We start from the raw sequence: 21352 nt of genomic DNA on the forward strand, positions 1-21352 counted from the left end.
TTGGCCCCCTGTAACACCTAAAAAACCTGTCTGATCCTGCCAGTTTCTCCCCACCCCTCTGTAAACTGACCACGGTGTATCATGGCTGCTGAGCCCTGACACCGTGGTCAGTTTATGTGCCTCTGTCAGCAGCCTGCTATCTGCTCTCCTCTCTGCTCCCGTGATCTCCTCCCCCCTCCCCTCTCTGTCTGTGTGTGAGCCGCCCCTCCTGCTGCTCTCATAACACTAACCTGTATACACCAGTGTCCCCATCTGTGAATGATTTATAAATATAAATGCTGTAAATAGCTAATTTAAGAGCAGAGATTGTGATCACATGACCAGCCAGCTCTCTCCTCCACCCCTCCAGACTGACAGGAGAATCTCAGCCCCGCCCCCTGCATCTTTAGAGGAGGAAAGGAGAAAGCTAGCCAGTCATGTGATCGCAATCTCGGCAGTGAAATTAGGTATTTGCAGCATTTATTTCTATAAATCACATACAGAGGGGGATACTACAATAGGAGGCAGTGTTGATGGTGCATAGAGGTTACAGTGGCTTAACAACCACTTTAAGGTGGAGGGAAAACATCACTTTAGGGGGAAATAAAGCATTAGGCAACCTTGTTATTGTGCAACACCAAAAAATAGATCCTTACAGGACAAGGTCACTAACTCATAGACCCTCCATGCAGAAGTGATAGAAACAAGAAAGGCCCTCTTGCGAGTAAGGTCAGGCAAGAGAAAATTCCTAATTATTATACAAAATTTATATAGCGCCAACAGTTTTTGCAGCACTTTACAATATAAAAGGGAGACAATACAGTTACAATACAATAAAACTCAAGAGGATTAAGAGGGCCCTGCTCAGAAGAGCTTACAATCTAATAGTTAATAGGTTCAAATGGCGGCTTCTAAAGAGCCAAGAGAACCAGATTAAAGCAGAAAGCAGTATTAAACCAAAAAGTAAACCTTTATTATACTGCAGCTTACCAATTCTTACATGTGATGACTGTATTTGTTTTCTTTTATATCCCTTTTTCTATTTTCATCTGGTGATTCAGCTTTTTGTCAGTCACATCACTTACCTGTAATGGATTATGTCACACGTTGTGCAGGCAGCAGCATTCTGTGCATTCCTGGCTTCTGTGTGCGACCCACGGGTTATTGGGCACAAGTTAGATTATACAGTGGCAGCTGGGTGCTGAGCTCTGGAACACTCTTGGTGTTCCAGCACCGGCACTGAAAAAGAAAATGTACTGTGGGCTGAGTTATCTCCGCCCACAGTACAAGTAAAACTCCTGCTTGGGGAGAGAGAATGACGCGGTAGCGTGTGATGGCTAAGTGATCAACAATGCATCGTTACAGCATAGATATACATAGACAGTCTGAAATGAACCTAGTATACAGAGACCTGCATAAGGCAACAAGGCACATGGAGTGATAATCACATGGTCTGCGCCATCATTTAGCCATTAAAAATATATATTGTGACACCGAACTAAATAGGGAGAATAGATGGAGAAAGAAGTATAAAAAGGACTAGGGAAAAGAGAGAGAGAAAAAAAAGGCAGGCATCACAGGTCAACCAGCTTACGGTCGAAGTTTGATGGCATAATATATGTAACCCAAGGTCCCACACCTGGTGAAACTTGGACATTCTATCCAACAGTCTCGCTGTTAGCTTTTCATTAATAAAGGTCGTGTGGAGCCTATTTTTAACTGCTGTTAATAAGAGGGTGTCAGAGAGCGAAGCTTGTGCTATGGCTTGTTTGGTAGCTGTGAGGATGTGGGTCATCAATTTGAATTGAGGCTACAAAAGTCTGCTACCAAAGCAACCAACAGAAGGGTCAATAAATCATGTATTCGCTCTACTACCAAGCAGTTCCACCATACATAGAGACATGTCCCAGTATCTTGGCAATGAAATATGACTATGCCAGGATAAGGGAAAGGTGGACCAGGTTTTTAAGAAGTTCCTTAAAGGGGTTGTAAAGGTAATTTTTTTTTTTTTTTTAAAATAACAAACATATCATACTTACCTTCACTGTGCAGCTCGTTCTGCACAGAGTGGCCCCGAACCTGGTCTTCTGGGGTCCCTCGGCGGCTGTTTCAGCTCCTCCCCGCAAGCATTTACCACCTTAATGCGAGCTCCCTCGCATGGTGGTGAGTGCTTGCGGGCGCGCTCCCGTGATACAGCCGGCGGCTATAGCCGCTCGCTGTATCACTCGGCCCCGCCCCCCGGCGCGCCGCGTCATCGGATGTGATTGACAGCAGCGCGAGCCAATGGCTGCGCTGCTTTCAATCCATCCACTGCAGCCAATCAGTGACCAGGCTGAGCTGCAATGAGGACGAGCAGCGAAGATTCGAGGCGTCAGGTAAGTAAAACGGGGGGGCTGGGGGCGGCGGTACTGTCAAAAGTTTTTTCACCTTAATGCATAGAATGCATTAAGGTGAAAAAATTTTTATCTTTACAACCCCTTTAATTTATTTCTCAGGCAGGTAGTGAAGAGGCTAGTTGAGACGGTAAGGAAATGTTCAAAATCTTAGATTTGACGTAGTTGATGTGAAGACCAAAGAGACTGACAAAATGAGACTTGAAAGATTAGAAAGAGTGACGGGGGGTTAGTGATAAACAGCAAAATGTCATCAGCAACAAAGCGGAGTTTGCATTGATGACCAGCAATTTCTGGGCCTGAGATATCATGATGGTCACATACAAGTTAACCAGCCCGAAAATCAGTGGGGACAGAGGGCAACCTTGCCTGCTCCACTAAAAATAAGGAAGATAGATTACTGAAAGCCTGCATACTTAACACGTGCCTAAAGAGATGAGTACAAGGCAGCCACCCAGGTGCAGAACTGCGCCCCAATGCCCCATTGTTTGAGTAAATAAAACAGGTAAGGCCAGGACAGAGTGCTGAATGCTTTTTAATGTCAAGGGAAAAGAGCATGGATGGAATGTTACGCTCACAAATAGCTTTGATCAAGATTGCGGCTCGATGTAAGTTATCTCTTTCAGGGCGAAGGGGCATAAATCCCACTTGGTCTATATGGATGAGACTGCAAATGCCAGCGTTAAGCCTAAGAGACATTTTTTTTGCTAGCAGCTTGATATCCACATTTAAAGTGGTTGTAGACAACCTGCATCACATACTAGCTCATTATGGAAAACTTACCTAAGATCGAAGCTGTTGCAGCGGTCCCCGCACACCTCTGTGACTGGCAACATGTCTCCCGGAGTTATTTCCGGGTTCGCAGGCTTCGGCGATGTGATTGGCCGGGAGCCGCCGATTAAGGCACAGCTCCTGAAGAAACGGCACGAGCGAGCAGTTTCTTCAGTGCGCACGTGCCGATGGCACATACGGATACAGTGAAAATCCAATAAACGGTGCAAGTTTAGGAGAAATTCATGGTACCTACAGGTAAGCCTGATTATAGGCTTACCTGTAGGTTAAAGTGGTTCAACAAGATTTACAACCACTTTAACAAAGATATAGGGTGATAATTTGATTTGATTCTTTAACTGCAATTGTGACAATTTTTTTGTTAAACCTTGCCACAATTTCATCTGAACTCATCTCCTTTCCAACACTTTTCTGACTCCAACCAGGAAATACTAGCAAGAATGATCTTACAAGGCAAGTTACAAAAGCCAAGTAGGGAGAGAAGGAAAGCACATAATAGCATGTTACTATAGGTACAAATAATAAACCGTCTATGGAAAAAAGCAGACATTTATATTCATAAGCAAGAGCAAAAATATGAAGCACAAGAAGGCTTCATATGCATAGTCGTACAGGGGCAAACAGCACGCAGAGCCTGTGTATTGACATTCCCGGGACCTACTAAAACCACGTACAGTCACCTATTCAGATGCATTAGAAGTTGAGTGTACATGGTAGTGCACTGGGGGGTGCGTAGAACACCTGCATGCACAATAACTTATACTCCAAACGCAAACTATCTGCATTTGGGCATGCATCGGTGGGTGCTTTACACAACTACAGTGTACAGCCGCACCTTACAATGCGTCACTGTACATGGTGTGGGTCCCAGTAATGTAATTACGTAGGCTCTGCATGCTGTACAAATAATAGACAGGTTTCTGTGTTGTTGATTTACCTCTCAAAAAATCCTTCAAGCAAGCATAAAAGCTAGACACCAAATTCATATTAATGCAAGATTCTATGTATCTCCTAATTTTTCTTTTTGTGACAGCTGCATTTTGTCTTTGCCTTGTAAGACCCCCATACGCACTATACAACTTTTGTTGTCCGATTTCCTTTAGATTTACCCAAACCATGTAGTGTAAGGGCCTGCCTGATTGCATACAAATTGAAACACTTAAAGTGTAACTCCACTTTTGTTGAGAAAATAACATTCCCCTCTGGGTAATCTATGTACATTTCAAGGATTATAACAAACATTGTTGCAGATTCCTACCCTTTGTTATTCTGAAGAAATCCATGTGTGTTTGTCTGTGCCTCTGTTCTGAGTAGGTCTAATAGTTTCATAATTAACTGTCAGGTGTGGAGCTACAGAGCACTAATGAGGAAATCTGCTGGGCCTGCATCCCTTTAGACGGGTTCCTATTGAAAGTATCTCTCAAAAAATGAATTTTTTGTTGCAAGGGATGCCTGAAATCTGACTTGTATCTAAGGCAGACTTCTGGAAAAATTGGTGAGCCAATCACACAAGCAGCAAATGATGTTTCTGAGGAGTGGTCAATACACACTCTGTGTACAGAAAACTCCAGGTAGCCATATTGCAATGTAGTCTCAGAAAATTACATTGGCTGCAGATTGAAAAGGAAAGGTAATTTTTAATAACATTCAATCACAAAACAATTAGTGTCGCAATCATATGCACTATATTATTTTTTCTTTGTTTGCTATTTTGTTTGCCCACAAAAGTGGAGACACCCTTTTAAGGTTTGACCTCATCTTATATGGTTTTGGTAAATCTGAAGGAAAAAAATCTATAGAAAATTGTATAGTGTGTATCCAGCTTTAGGATTATGTAATTCAAGCAATGAATCCCTTAGCACGGTTTCAGTGTCAGGTGTGAACATGCTCAATGACAGTTAGCGAAAAGCGGTGCAGCATTAGGGAGAGATAGATAAGTAGGGTACAAAAGCATGGTCACATATAGTACACACTAAAAGAAAAAAATGTTGTTGGGAAACCCTGTCCTTGGTCAATTCAAAAGAGAAGCATCCAATCTGGGACTCTTTTTAAAAATGTATTCTAGTAAAATGTACATTGAATTTTAGTTTACCAGTAAGTCGAATGGAAATTGGAGTTGCATTCTAAACAAAGCTTCTGGCATTGAAACTGTGCATGACTTCTGTCACAAACCAAAGGTTGCTTTTGACAAAGGACCAATCAAAATCAAAACTTGAAATGTACCAGATCCACTCACCGTGATGTCATGCTGTGCCAAGCCATGTGTCCAGAAAAAAAGAGAAGCAAGAGAAAGTTGAAGAAACAAGAGTTAGTGAACATGGAGAAAGGCTATTAATAACAAGAGAGACATGCAGAGGAAAAAGAGGAAGACAGCATACCACTCATTACATCACTTCAAGTGTCTGCCAATAAGATGACTATGTTAACTTTAGAAACAATGGGCAGACTTGTTTGTCTATAGGTTACTTTTAAAAGCTGAAATCTGGGCAAACAGAGAAATACACAGATGAAATGCATGCATGGAAACTCTCGTACTTGCCAAAATATTTTTAGGTACGTCCACCCAGTCTTTAAATTTAGACTTCCATGCCAGAAAGCATAGCTAGGTTAAGACATCTGCTTTATCCCCTGCAGTTAAGCATTACAGCTTGGTCAACAACCTGCCCACAATGAGGAGGTAAATGCATGCATCGAAACAGTCTTACTTGCCAAAATATTTTTAGGCATGTCGACCCAGGCACGGAGACTGACAGCGCAGTACAATGCAAGGGAGCCTGGAAGGACTCAGAATAATGCTTTCACAGAGGACCTCCACATTGCAAGGCTTAAATGTGTTTTAGGTCTGGGGGTTACAGTAAAATGCATTATTATTTACCTTACCACTGCTCTTGCTGACTCCAACATTTTCCTCCTCTCCCTCACTGTCATCACATAGAATACAGGACTACTAACCCCCTACTGTATGTGGTGGGGACAAGCGTGCGACTGCAGCTGTGAGGGGCTTAGAGAGGAGGCTGTAGGGGACTGTTTGCACCACTGGAGCGTGGAATAAAGCATTTCTTCTTATTCTGACACCTCTAGAAGCATGTAACCCTTGCAGTGCAGGAATTGGGCTTTAATATCAACACTAATTAGGGTACTTATGTATTGTGTTAGTTTTAACATATATTGCCACTTTTGCAGTCAAATAGGGATAAAACCTACTTTTTATTTGTTTAATATGTCCCATTCACATAGCGTAACTATATTGAAAAAACAGCTAATTACCTTTTTTACTTGCTTAAAAACCCTACTTAGCTTTCCTCTTCTACAGTGGGAAAAATAATTATTTTACCCCCTGCAGATTTTGTAAGTTTGCCCACTTATATAGAAATGAAGGTCTATCATTTTTATCATAGCTGTATTTTAAATGATAGAGACAGAATATCAACCAAAAATCCAGAAAAAAAACACATGATACAAATGTTATAGTTGCAGTTCAGTGAGTAAAATAAGTATTTGATCCCCTACCAACCAACAATAATTCTGGCACCCACAGATTGGCTACAGTATGTGCTCATGTGATACACAGATTAGTCCTGTCAAGTTAAGAAGGTGCACCTAAAGAAACTTGTCCACAGAATCTCTTTCTTCCATTCAAACCTCACAATCATGGGCAAGACCAAAGAGCTGTCAAAGGATGTCGGGGACAAGATTGTAGACCTGCACAAGGCTGGAATGGGCCACAGGACCATCAGCAAGAAGCTTGGTGAGAAGGAGACAACTGTTGGAGTGATTATTCGCAAAAGGAAGAAATACAATATAACCATCAATCACCCTCGGTGTGGAGCTCCATGCAAGCTTTCGCCTCATGGGGTGAGGATGATCATGAGAAAAGGGAGGGATTAGCCAGGAACTACATGGGAGGAGCTTGTGAATTATCTCAAGGCAGTTGGGACCACAGTCACCAAACCGTTGGTAACACAATACGCTGCCATGGATTGAATTTCTGCAGCACCCACAAGGCCCCCCTCCTCAAGAAGGCACATGTACAGGCCCGTCTGAAGTTTGCCAATGAACATCTAAACGATTCAGAGAAGGATTGGGAAAAAGTGCTGTGGTCAGATGAGACCAAAATTGAGCTCTTTGGCATTAACTCGACTCGCCGTGTTTGGAGGAAGAAAAATGCTGACTATGACTAGGGATGAGCTTCGAGTCCGAGTCGAACTCATGTTCGACTCGAACATTGGCTGTTCGCAGAACAGCGAACAATTTGGGGTGTTCGCGGCAAATTCGAAAGCCGCTGGACACCCTTTAAAAGTCTATGGGAAAAATCAAGAGTGTTAATTTTAAAGGCTTATATGCAAGTTATTGTCATAAAAAGTGTTTGGGAACCTGGGTCCTGCCCCAGGGGACATGGATCAATGCAAAAAAAGTTTTAAAAACAGCCTTTTTTTGGGAGCAGTGATTTTAATAATGCTTAAAGTGAAACAATAAAAAGTGTCATATTCCTTTAAATTTCGTACCCGGGGGATGTCTATAGTATGCCTGTAAAGGGGCGCATGTTTCCCGTGTTTAGAACAGTCTGACAGCAAAATGACATTTCAAAGGAAAAAAAAGTCATTTAAAACTACTCGCGGCTATTAATGAATTGCCGGTCCAACAATACACATAAAAGTTCATTGATAAAAATGGCATGGGAATTCCCCACAGGGGAACCCCGAACCAAAATAAAAAAAAATAAAAAAAAAAAAAAGACGTGGGGGGTCCCCCTAAATTCCATACCAGGCCCTTCAGGTCTGGTATGGATATTAAGGGGAACCCCGGCCAAAATAAAAAAAAAATGGTGTGGGGTCCCCCTCAAAATCTATACCAGACCCTTCAGGTCTGGTATGGATTTTAAGGGGAACCCCGTGCCAAAATTAAAAAAAAAATGGCGTGGGGTCCCCCCAAAAATCCATACCGGACCCTTATCCGAGCACGCAACCTGGCAGGCCGCAGGAAAAGAGGGGAGGACGAGAGAGCACCCCCCCCCTCCTGAACCATACCAGGCCACATGCCCTCAACATTGGGAGGGTGCTTTGGGGTAGCCCCCAAAACACCTTGTCCCCATGTTGACGGGGACAAGGGCCTCATCCCCACAACCCTTGCCCGGTGGTTATGGGGGTCTGCGGGCGGGGGGCTTATCAGAATCTGGAAGCCCCCTTTAACAAGGGGACCCCCAGATCTCGGCCCTCCCCCCTGTGTGAAATAGTAAGGGGGTACATTTCACAAAAAAACTGTCAAAAATGTTAAAAATGACAAGAGACAGTTTTTGACAATTCCTTTATTTAAATGCTTCTCCTTCTATTTTCTTTCGGTTTCTTCCTCGATCTTCTTCTGGTTCTTCCACCGGTGTTCTCGTCGGGCATCTTCCTCCGCGGCGTCTTCTTCCCTTCTTCTCCTCGGGCCGCTCCGCATCCATGATGGCATGGAGGGAGGCTCCCACTGTGTGACGCTTCTCCTCTTCTGACGGTTCTTAAATAACGGGGGGGGCCACCCAGTAACCCTGCCCCCCTCTGACGCACAGGGATTTGACGGGGACTCCCCTGTGGCATTCCCTGTGACGTCAGAGGGGGCGGGGTCACCCGTTATGTAACCCCGCCCCCTTTTGACGTCACGGGGAATGCCACAGGAAAGTCCCGTCAAGTCCCTGTGCGTCAGAGGGGGGCGGGGTCACCGGGTGGCTCCGCCCCCCGTTATTTAAGAACCGTCAGAAGAGGAAAAGCGTCACACAGCAGGAGCCTCCCTCCATGCCATCATGGATGCGGAGCGGCCCGAGGAGAAGAAGGGAAGAAGACGCCACGAAGGAAGATGCCGGACAAGAACACCGGAGGAAGAACCAGAAGAACCAGAAAAAGATGGAGGAAGAAACTGAAGGAAGATAGAAGAAAGAAGAAGCATTTAAATAAAGGAATTGTCAAAAACTGTCTCTTGTCATTTTTAACATTTTTGACAGTTTTTTTGTGAAATGGTAGGGGTACTTTTGTACCCCCTTACCATTTCACACAGGGGGGAGGGCCGGGATCTGGGGGTCCCCTTGTTAAAGGGGGCTTCCAGATTCCGATAAGCCCCCCGCCCGCAGACCCCCACAACCACCGGGCAAGGGTTGTGGGGATGAGGCCCTTGTCCCCATCAACATGGGGACAAGGTGTTTTGGGGGGCTACCCCAAAGCACCCTCCCAATGTTGAGGGCATGTGGCCTGGTACGGTTTAGGAGGGGGGGCGCTCTCTCGTCCCCCCCTCTTTTCCTGCGGCCTGCCAGGTTGCGTGCTCGGATAAGGGTCTGGTATGGATTTTTGGGGGGACCCCACGCCATTTTTTTTTTAAATTTTGGCGCGGGGTTCCCCTTAAAATCCATACCAGACCTGAAGGGTCTGGTATAGATTTTGAGGGGGACCTCACGACATTTTTTTTTTTAAATTTTGGCCGGGGTTCCCCTTAATATCCATACCAGACCTGAAGGGCCTGGTATGGAATTTAGGGGGACCCCCCACATCATTTTTTTTTTAAATTTTGGTTCAGGTTCCCCGTTTTGAACATCAATGAACTTTTATGTGTATTGTTGGACCGGCAATTCATTAATAGCCGTGAGTAGTTTTAAATTACTTTTTTCCTTTGAAATGTCATTTTGCTGTCAGACTGTTCTAAACACGGGAAACATGCGCCCCTTTACAGGCATACTATAGACACCCCCCAGGTATGAAATTTAAAGGAATATTACACTTTTATTGAGCACTTTTGATTATTCATGTTCGTGTCCCATAGACTTTAACGGTGTTAAAAATGTTTTGCCTGTTCGCAAGTTCTGGTGCGAACCAAACAGGGGGGTGTTCGGCTCATCCCTAACTATGACCCTAAGAACACCATCCCTACAGTCAAACATGGAGGTGGAAACATTATGCTTTGGGGCTGTTTCTCTGCAAAAGGTACAGGCCAACTCTGCCGCATTGAGGGGCCAATGGACGGGGCCATGTATTGTAAAATCTTGGATGAGAATCTTCTTCCCTCAGCCAGAACACTAAACACGGGTCGTGGATGGGTCTTCCAGCATGACGATGACCCAAAACATACTGCAAAGGCAACAAAGGAGTGGCTCAAAAAAAAGCACATTAAGGACATGGAGTGGCCTAGCCAGTCTCCAGACCTAAATCCTATAGAAAATTCATAGAGGGAGCTTAAACTTCGAGTTGCCAAGCGACAGTCAAGAAACCTTAAGGGTTTAGCGAAGATCTGTAAAGAAGAGTGGACCAAAATCCCCCCTGAGATGTGTGCAAACCTGGTAACCAACTACAAGAAACGTCTTACTAAAGTACGTCTAAAGTACTAAGTAATGTTTTGCTTGGGGATCAAACACTTATTTAACTCACTGAACTGCAACTCAATTTATAACATTTGTATCATCTGTTTTTTCTGGATTTTTGGTTGATATTCTGACTCTATGATAAAAATTATAGACCTTCATTTCTTTGCAAGAGGGCAAACTTACAAAATCTGCAGGGGATCAAATATTATTGGTTGATGATTAAAAGAGGCACATCTACGTATGTAGGCATCCAGGATAAAGCTGTCCACATAGACAGTCCTCCGCACCGCCGACTCTCACCGCTGTCAGTCTGCAATCGTGACCGGGAAGACAACTCTGCCGTAGAGCGATCTGAAAGCGTGGCTTGAACCGCTCGTGGAGCGCAGCATGGAAGAAATGAGGCCAATGGCGGTGAGCAGGATGGTCTTATGTGGACAGCTTTACCCCGGACGCCTGCATACTTAGATGTGCCTGTTTTAATCATTAACCATGTGAGCTGCTAAATGTTGTACCTTCATTAAATGTAACCATATTGCTACACTTAGAAGCACCTCTCTTCTCTTTTATACTCAGTTGTGATATGACGCTACTTGTATATCAAGACATTGCTTGTATATCAAGTCAACATTTTTTTTTAAATTTTGCTTGTCTTGCAAAACGCTCTCAAACCAAGTTACTCTCAAAACAAGGTTTTACTGTACACAATTTTTTGATAAAATATAAGAGATGATGTTACGCCGAATAAACAGACACCTAGCATGTCACGTTTAATGATTGCGTACAGCCCTTGAATGGCGACAAACTATGGTACTTAAGAATCTTCAATGTTTTAAAAGCCTTTACATGTTACCAGTTCACAGTCACTCAGGAGGTCTGGTGCTAGAATTATTGCTCTCACAGCGAGCAGGGCCTCAAAAACAACAGATCTAGTTTGTATATTCCTTTGGCTTCAGGAATATACAAAATAGATCTGTTGTTCTGAGGTGCCCTGGAGAGATCTTGATCTTGTTCTCCCTGTCTGCTCTGCTGCTCGCCCGGGAGGCCATATGTGATGCTGAGAGGATTACTGTACTATACTCATGCGTCCTAATAAAGCATAACTTTGGTGAAACGCGTTGACATGAGGATTTCTTTTTATTGGATGTATCAATCAAGAGAAATAATATTGTTCCATGTACAGTCAATCAAGCACCATATATTAAAGTGGTTGTTAGCCCAAAAGTATAAATCACTGGCAGCCCCTCCATTATAGGCAGGCATACCAAACTGTATATGTCTTTTATAAATACAAGGCATTTTAAATACCTTTTTAGAGCTATCTTCAGGCCGGTCACGTCACTCATGGCCGCTGTACAGTTCATGGTGATACATGGCTACTGCAGAAGGGGCCGAGATCTCCCTTTGACGTCATCCAGGGAGGTGACATGGCCGATCAGCCCCTCCTGTAGTAGCCCTGGAGACCGGCTGCGAGTCACATGACTGGCTTGAAGGTTGCTCTTAAAAAGGTATTTACATGCCTTGTTTTTATAAAAGACTTTATATGTGCTATGCCTGCCTATAATAGAGGGGCTGCCAGTGACCATTTATAATTTTTAATTTCTACTAATAGCGGCAGGGGGAGGACACACTTTATTGTTTTGATGAAGTTTTCTTTTAATCATGTATAATAAAAACTAGATATTTTATCTTATGAATCCTTGTCTGGCCTGTACAGTCCAATCTTTTTCCCTTGTTCTTGGTTCCTATACAAACTAGTGGTGGCCTAGAGTGTCACCCCAATATACATTTCTATCTACAGTATCTCTCTCTCTTTAACTTTCACCATTTCTAGAGATCTCGCTATATTTCTGTCTTTAGCTATCTCTCTCTATCCATCCCTCCGTCTCCATCTGTTCTTCTGCCTCTATCAATCCCTCTGCTCCTCCACCTTTCCAATCTCTATCTGTCTCTCCATGTAAACTCTCCATCTTTTTCTTTCATTTTTGAAGGACGCCTAGATAAATCCCCACGCCTTTACTTACACGACAGGCCTGTATATAAATATCCCATTGGTGTTCAAATGATGTAGGTGTTCAAATCATCCCACAGGCTTTGCTCAGCTAGAAGACAGATGTCTCCAGCATGCAACATGGTTTAGATGCACGTTTACTGAAATACTACCATCAATGTTTTGGTATCTTGTAAGATGCCTTTCCTAGAGCGAAGCAAGCTGAAAAGCATGCCTGATGCTATGATGATGGCAGGTACAGTGTGTGCATTAGCTACAGCATACAGCCAGAATAAAAAAAAAAAAAATTCCATACAAGGTGGACTGTATAACCTTCATTATTAAGGTCTTTGCTGATTCGTAGACCACAATAGTGCAACCTACTACCTGGGAAAGTACTGGCCACTGAATTTAGACGTTTGACATGTCACAAGCTGAGTAGAACAAACTGTCCTGTTGTTCTATGATTAAAAAAAAAAAAAAACCATAATGGTGAGATACGCGAATGCAAGCTGTCACGAAGAGATAGTACTAATTAACATATCACAGTACATCATGATGACTTAACAGTTAGTGCTCTTGTCGTACAGCACTGAAGTTCCATGTTTGCTCCTTAGTTTGCAAAGGACATACTAGTAGGCTTGTCAAAGGTGGTACTAATATTTTACAAGGGGGCAGGCATTGATGTGATTAACTCAGTGTTTTTTGTAAATTGCTGCAAAATGACAATACTATAAAATTCAGCAAAATTAGGATTTTTATAACAGCTTACCTGTAAAATCCCTTTCTTGAAGTACATCATGGGACACAGAGCATTAAAAAATTACTTAATGGGCTATAGGCTACCTTCAGGTGTTCACACCGGTAAACCTAATCAAGGAAGTTTACTCCCTATATAACCCCTCCTCCTTCCAGAAGCACATCAGTTTTTGTAGCAAAGCAATATACTTAAATCCCAAAAAAGAAGGGAGGGACCTCTGTGTCCCATGATGTACTTCAAGAAAAGGATTTTACAGGTAAGCCGTTTTCTTTATCGTACATCATGGGACACAGAGCCTTAAGTAATTACTTAATGGGACGTCCCATAGTAGTGCTACTTGAGGGGAGGGAGACACAACCCGCAGGGTACCCCCAGACTTGAGGATCTATACTGCTGCCTGCAGCACACTGCGCCCGAATGCAATATCCTCATACCTCCTTACATCCACCTGATAAAATTTTGTGAATGTATGCACTTTAGACAAAGTTGCAGCCTTGCAGATCTGAGCCATGGAGGCCCAAGAAGCACTAACCGACCTGGTAGAGTGCACCTTAACTTGAAAAGGGGGAATCTTACCCCTTAAATCATAAGTTTGAATTATAACTTGCCGAATCCATTTAGCGACAGTGGATTTCGATGCTGCATGTCCTTTCTTAGGACCCTCTGGCAGAAGACATCAGTCTTACGAATCTGAACAGTTGCCTTTAAATAGATTTTCACTGCTCTCACCACATCAAGACAATGTAGTGACTTCTCTTCCCTGGAACATGGTTTTGGAAAAAACCATGGCAGGACAATATCTTGGTTCAGGTGAAAACCTGAGACCACTTTTGGCAAAAAGCCTGGACGAGGGCGTAACACCACTCTGTCCTCATAAAAAAATCAAATAGGGCTCTTTACAAGAAAGAGCAGCCAATTCCGAAACCCTCCTTGCTGAGGATATAGCAACCAAAAATACCAACTTCCTTGTCAGAAGGACTAAGGTAATATGTTGTATCAGTTTGAATGGCTGTTTTTGTAACACAGACAAAACTAAGTTTAGGTCCCAAGGGTTCAAGGGAGGTTTGACGGGCGGATTAAGCCACGTTACCCCTTGTATAAAACCCTGGACAAAAGAATGAGTAGCAAGTAGTCTTTGAAATAAGATCGATAAAGCTGAGACTTGGCCTTTAATAGTACTCAAGGCCAATTTAATTTCTACCCCTAATTGTAGAAAGGCTAGAATTCCGCCTATGATATATCTCCGAGGGTGCAAACCCTTGGATTCACACAAGGAAACATAAGCCCTCCAGACTCTATAATATAAAGTTCTGGAAACTGGCTTCCTTGCATTAATCAGGGTAGAGATAACTGACCGGAAAGCCCATGTTTCTTCAGAATGTGGGTTTCAATAGCCAAGCAATTAAATTTAGAGACCGTAAGGAAGGATGGAATATCGGTCCCTGAGAGAGCATATCTGGTTGTAGTGGGAGGGACCATGGGCCCTCCACTGCCATCGTTAAGATTTCTGCATACCATGACCTTCTAGGCCATGCTGGTGCCACCAGAATTACCGGCTTTCTTTCTTGCTTGATCCTGCAAAGAAGTCATGGCAGCAACTGAATAGGAGGGAATGCATAGATCAGTGAGAACTGATCCCATGGGGTCACTAACGCATCCGTTCCGCATGCGAGTGGATCCCTTGTTCTGGCCACAAAGTTGACTAACTTCATGTTGAACCTGCCGCTAGAAGATCTACATCTGGAGTTCTCTATCTTTGGCAAACAGCCCGAAAAATGTCGGGGTGAAGAGACCATTCCCCTGGGAATAACTGCTGGCGACTTCAGTGGTCCGCCTGCCAATTCTCTGCTCCCGGAATGAAGACTGCCGAAAGGCACGGAACATTCCTTTCTGCCCAAGTGAGAATGTGGTTCACCTCTCTCTGCACTTAGAGACTTTTGGTGCCCCCTTGGTGATTGATATAGGCCACAGCTGTGGCATTGTTGGATTGAATCCTGACAGGACAATCCCGTCACCTGAAATTCCAGGCCTTTAGAGCCAGACGTACTGCTCAAATCTCTAGGATATTGATGGGCAAGGTTCTTTCGGTTCTTGACCACTGTCCCTGGACAGTTGTCTTTTCTAGTACTGCTCCCCAGCCTGAGAGGCTGGCATCCATCATTACCACTTTCCAGATGACTGGTCTGAAGGATTTTCCTTTCAGCAGATTCTGGGTTAGTAACCACCAAGTGAAGCTTTGGGACACTCTTGGGGACAGCTGCATTGGCAAGTCTAAAGCTTGACTTGTTTTGTTCCAAGCAGACAGGATACTGTTTTGCAACAGTCTTGAATGAAACATGGGCATAGGGAACTGCTTTGAATGAAGCCACCATGGTTCCTAATAACCTCGTGCAAAGGCGAATGGTGGGATCTCCATTTGACCTGACCATCCGCACCAGCTCTCTTATGGAGTTGATCTTTGCGTGAGGCAAGAACACCCTTTCCTGGGCTGTGTCTATGATCAGACCCAAGTACTCCAGCCTTTTTAGCGGTATTAAGGAAGATTTCTCTAGGTTGAGAATCCAACCCAAACTTTTCAGAAAGTTGGTTGTAATACGTACGCTTTGCTCCAAACGAGCCACCGACTGATCTATTAGCAATAGATCGTCTAGGTACGCTACGACTGTTATGCCCTTAACCTGGCTAGAGGTGGGGCCAGCACTTTGGTGAACACCCGGGGTGCTGTGGCTAGCCCAAAGGGCAGGGGTACAAACTGGAAATGCTGCTGTTCTAACTCGAACCGCAGAAACTTTTGATGAGCGGGAAATATAGGGACATGCAGATATGCATCCCTGATGTCGATTGATGGCAGAAGTTCACCTCCTAGACGGATAGAAACTACTAACCTGATTGTTTCCATGCGAAAGGAGCGGATCTTCAAGAACTGATTTAGATTTCTTAGATCTAGAATGGGTCTGACGTCTCCATTTGGTTTTGGTACCATGAAAAGATTTGAATAAAACCCCAGACCTTGCTCTTTTGTGGGGATCTGTATGACCACCCCTTGAGATATTAATCGTTCTAGTGCCTGAAACAGAGATTGTCTCTTCTCTGGATCTTTGAGAACGCTTGAGCTCAGGAAGCGAGACGGTGGAAAGTCCCGAAATTCCAGCTTGTACCCCAGCGTTACCGTGGAGATGACCCATCTGTCTCTTTTCTGGCTTCTGAAAACTGCAGAAGTCTTCCCCTCAAGGTGAGGGGGGGGTTGCCTCTTCACAATGAGGCTTTAGGATTCTGCTTTGCAGTTTTCCGACCCCAGGACTTCTTTTGAGCCTGGGTTTGACCCTGAGGTTTTCCTCTAGAGTCTGACAGCGAAGGCCATCACCACTGCCTAGAGGCGGAAGCCCCTGGCGCAGGGGAAAGAGCCCGTTTAAATGAAGGGCGTTTATACTTTCTTTTGACTGGCAAAAGAGTACTTTTCCCACTAGAAATTGTTTGGATATATTTGTCCAAGTGTTCTCCAAATAGTCGCTCCCCATGAAAAGGGAACCCAGTTAGGAGCTTTTTACATGGTGCTTCAGCTGACCAATTTTTTAACCACAGGATTCTACGCATATGCATAAGCATAAGCGTAAGTGTAAGGAGAGATGCCTGGTGAATAGAATCTTTAATGGCATCTATGGCAAAACATAATGCTTTTGGTAGTTCAGCCAAATCCCAAACTTGTTGTGCAGGAAGCTCTCTAAGGGCCTGTTTAATCTGGTCCTTTAGGGATTCGCAGACGCCTATCGCAACGACTGCAGGCTGAGTAACGGCACCTGCCAAGGAAAAGGCAGATTTTAGCAGGGATTCAAACTTTTTATCTGTTGGATTCTTAAGCATTTGTGCACGGTCTACAGGACAAGTTAGGCTATTATTCACATTGGAAATCGCAGCGTCAATTGCTGGTACTTTCCATTTTTTGGAAAATTTCTTCTCCAGAGGATAGAGAATTGAAAATCTCTTAGGAGGGCGAAAATGCTTATCTGGGTGATCCCATTCCGCAAAAATAAGCTGTTCTAGTAATGCAGGTGCAGGAAACGCATGCAAAGGATGAGAAGGTTTTAAGGAACCCAAGGAAGAAGCCGAGCTTTCGAGAAACTCTGTTAGGGGTAGCAAGAAATTAGAACGAACCATCTCCGTAAGAGTTTGTATCAGCAATTTCTCAGATTGAGAGGCTGAAAAAGGTTCGTCTACCGTTGTTTCCTCCGCAGAGGAATCATCGGTTTGCTTTTCCTCCTAATCGACTGAGTGTAACACCTCATCCTGTGCCCACTGTTCCCCTTGCAAGGGTTCTGAAGTGGGGGAAGGGGATATAGCACACTTCTTATCCATTTGAATGGAGGATGCGATTAAAGCCACTAATCTTTCTTCCAGACCCTGCAGGGAGGAGGAAAGGGCATCTTCAGTCACGTATACAGGGGCTGAGATGTGAGCAGCAGCTGCATCATCAATTTGTTCCAAAGGCTCACCCTGGCTTGTCATAACTGGTAATTCAGGTGAGGATGACAGCGTGGAAATGTGACTCGAGATCCTAATGCCTGGGGGTGAAACCTTTAGTATCTTTTTGGTTTTTGTGGTGTCTTTTTTGGCAGGCATAGTCCTAAGTACAAAAACAGAGGCACTATACAAATTTGCACTTAATTGCTGAAAATAGTCATGACTTTTAAAGCCGCTATAAAGTTCAGCCTAGTGCTGGGAAAAGAGTGTCATTCATGTATAAGGAATGCCAGTTTTGCAACCCATGCGTGTCCCACAGCTCATGTCCTTGTGTTGCAGGCTGCCTGTCTCTTCCTCATCAGCCGAGGATAGACTGTCACAGCTGTGGTATTTATCTGTTTTTAGCCTGCCGTGCGTCCTCGTGGACGTTCACGGCACCGCGTTTAGGCCCTGCCCCCTCCAAGAAAAAATTCTGCCCCTTTTTCTATTTAAAATGTTCCGGCGCCTGTGAGCGGCGTTTTTCGGATTCCAGACCAAACATGGGGGGGGGGGTGAAAGGCAGAGACCCCTAACCCTCTGGTCCCATCAGGGAGAAGAAAACAATTTTGCAGCTTTCTCTTACCTTGCAGAGTCTCCCACTAAACGCTGCTGCAACCAGGCACGGACTGAGCTTACAGTGAAGACAACAGAGTAAGGTATGTGCATAGACTCCCTCTAGTGGAGATTTAAGGCATGACAACATTTTTTCCCTAATGGAAGAAATACATGGATGTTTTTAATACCCAAGTTTCTTCCCTTACCTTATCCTCACTGCAGGATTTGCTGAACAAACAAACAATCCAACCTTCACCCATCACGGCGGGCTGCGTAGCAAACCTTCATGGACTGGGTCCCTAAAACGGGGTTCCAACTGCCTTGGACCTGTAAAGAGCACCCCACCAGGAAATCTTTAGGTAATGTAACAAGACCTAAGCCCTGGGTTCCTGGGGTCCAGCCCTACAAAGAGGCGTTACAGGCAAAACCTCGTGCTTTGGGTATGAGGCCCCAGGTACCATCCCTTTAGGCCACAATGGCACTTTGGATGGATCTGGTCTATGGAGGCTATTTAAATCCAGCATGGATCCCTTTTGGAGCTCCTCAGAGCACATCTTCACTGGTGACCAACACCTTTAGACACTGGCGAAAAAACTGATGTGCTCTTGGAACGAGGAGGGGTTATATAGGGAGTAAACTTCCTTGATTGGGTTTACCAGTGTCAACGCCTGAAGGTAGCCTATAACTCATTAAGTAATTACTTAAGGCTCTGTGTCCCATGATGTATGACAAAGAAATACATTTTTTTACACCTCTCTCCTGTCCAGATATGGAAGCACTGATACAGCTGCAAAGCCAATTATCAACCCCCCATCCTCCCAAAACTACTCTACACAAAGCTTGGATAGGCATTGCCCTCTGGTGAAAAAATGAATGATGATAACACTAAACCTGATTAGCCATTGGGACAAGAGGATTTCTGGTTCAATCAATCACATTCCATTAGTCAGTATTCATGTCCAGTGAAAAAAATTGAAGCAACATCTGATTGGGTAAGATATTTTGTTTACTGCAGTGTTTTTAAAAATTGGTACCACACCTATGATAATAGTAAACCTGGAAGAAGAAAAAGTCAGGCAAACTTGCATCTCAACAAAGGCAGCCCCTATAAATTAACCCCCACCTATTACATTTAACGCCTGCAGATGGAGGTAAAAGCTTTTTACCCTCCTAAAAATGATGACTTCCAAAGTGCAGTTACTTAAGGCAGCCAATCAGCTTTGGATCATTGGGAACAGAACAGCAGAAGATGAAAGCTGATTGGTCAATATGAGTTGCTGCACATGGTAGGCTTGGATTGGTTCTATTAGTCCATGATTATACACACCCACATGCCTCATACCTTTCCAGCTCGGCAATTTTGGTGTCCTTTTCATTCTTTTCATTTTCCATCTCCTTCAAGATTTCCAGCAGCCGGTCCACTTCAGCCTGTGACTTGCTGACTTCCTCCCGATACCTGGCTACCTCCTTTTCCATCTGTTGCACCCGCTCATTCACCTCTGGACTGGATTTGGCCTCCTGTGCTGCATCCTGTGCCTGGTGGGTCAACAATATATTTTGTAAGAAGCAGAAAAATATTAAAGCGGACTTTCAGTCATTTTTTCATCTTTCCATCTTTTAAATCTTCTGTCTTTGTTGTTTTAACTTTGGACAGTAAATAGTGAATATTAAACCGTTTTTTCTGACAGTAAATATCTTATACAGCCCACTTTCTGTTTCTTGTCTGGTCATTAGCCTAAGCTTATGACATCATGTACAGCTCTCTCTCCCACTCTTGTGAGAGTTTGCCAGGAAGTGGTGGGGGATGAGTCATAAGAGCGCCAATGAGAGCTGCAGGGCTGGAGGTGTGCCTCTGTGTAAATCCAGGAGGTGAACAGGCAGCAGCTTCAGTTGTCCATAGTTAAAATGGATACAGCCAGGCTTAGTGGAAGGAGACTTCTGCAGCATATTTGTCAAGTACAGAATCACAGTATATATTAAAAAATATGCAAAGTAGTTGGAGGGAAGCTTCGGAATGGCAAAGATGTTTTTATTACAAATTATGTGAGCAGACTGCAGTTCTTCTTTAAATTGCATGTCCAGACAAAACTTTTTTTCTTAGTTTTGGATAGGGTTAAACTCTCTTTCACACACATATTAAATAAATACTGATTTGATAGTTCAGATAGGTTCTCGTATTCTGTAGTATTAGTAAATCTAATGTTAATTTTACAAAGATTGTACAGTCAGACTGCAAACTGTAAGGTGAGCTTTAAAATACTCAACTGGGTTTTTAGTACTATCTGGGGTTCAGTTAGAGAGATTTACCCTCATTTTCTGTCCTGTTGGCATTGTTTATGAGACAGGAAGTAAACACCCAACAGGGGTTATATTCCTTTTTTCATGCCATTCAAAACTAACAAAACTTTTTTGGCTAAACATACACTTCAACTAAAGAAGAACTCCAGTCTAAACAATTGTTTATAACAGCTGATTAAATTTCCTTATGTAACCTAATATGGATTTGTCAGCTTCTGAGGCTGGGAGGAGCTTATAATATGCTAATTAACTACAGTGGCGGGATAAGGTCATCTAGAGCCCAGGGCAAACATGTGCCAAACTGTGCCCCCCCCCCCCCGATGTATGAGCATTATGTGTCAGCAGAAGTCCCCCCACAAAAACAATGAGCACTAATCTGCATGCTTACCCTAAGCTCAAATTCCCCCTTCTCCCAGTACAAATCCGCCCCCCTGCTTAAATTCTCACTCTCAGCACAAATCTTGCACACAATGAATCGATTACCGGGGAATGAGTGAATACTTATGCCAGCACCCCTATGTCTGAGGACCAGAGGAATTGGTTTTCTCTCTGCTCTGAGTGGCGCTCCAAGCCTAACCAGCGCACCTTTCCGCACTTAATGCAGTGCAAAGAACAAGGACCTTGCTGTGGTGGTCATGAGCAGCTAGTTTAGAGGAATTAGAATGATGAAAACATAGCTTGAGGAGCAGTCAAAAGCAATCACCTGGTAAAATTAAGGAGGAAGCTAAGCCAATATGTGTAATGAACAAGCTACTCCATGTTTGTAA

General features: G+C 43.8%; 1 protein-coding gene across 16 annotated transcripts in view; it reads right to left on the bottom strand.

Moving 5' to 3' along the window:
- ERC1 (ELKS/RAB6-interacting/CAST family member 1) overlaps positions 1-21352 on the bottom strand; it is a 468735-nt gene that overhangs the window by 187487 nt on the left and 259896 nt on the right. For 10 of the 16 annotated variants that reach the window (XM_073621610.1, XM_073621606.1, XM_073621604.1 and 7 more), the window contains 2 exons: positions 19630-19823; positions 5401-5412 (listed from right to left, as the gene is read on the bottom strand). In XM_073621610.1, the coding sequence (XP_073477711.1) occupies positions 5401-5412; positions 19630-19823 (206 nt within the window). The remainder of the gene's footprint in view (positions 1-5400; positions 5413-19629; positions 19824-21352) is intronic. The other 6 variants (XM_073621608.1, XM_073621618.1, XM_073621605.1 and 3 more) reach the window with 1 other exon arrangement.

The sequence above is a fragment of the Aquarana catesbeiana genome, linkage group LG03 (assembly GCF_042186555.1).
Source record: "Aquarana catesbeiana isolate 2022-GZ linkage group LG03, ASM4218655v1, whole genome shotgun sequence".
In the NCBI taxonomy this organism is placed as follows: domain Eukaryota; kingdom Metazoa; phylum Chordata; class Amphibia; order Anura; family Ranidae; genus Aquarana; species Aquarana catesbeiana.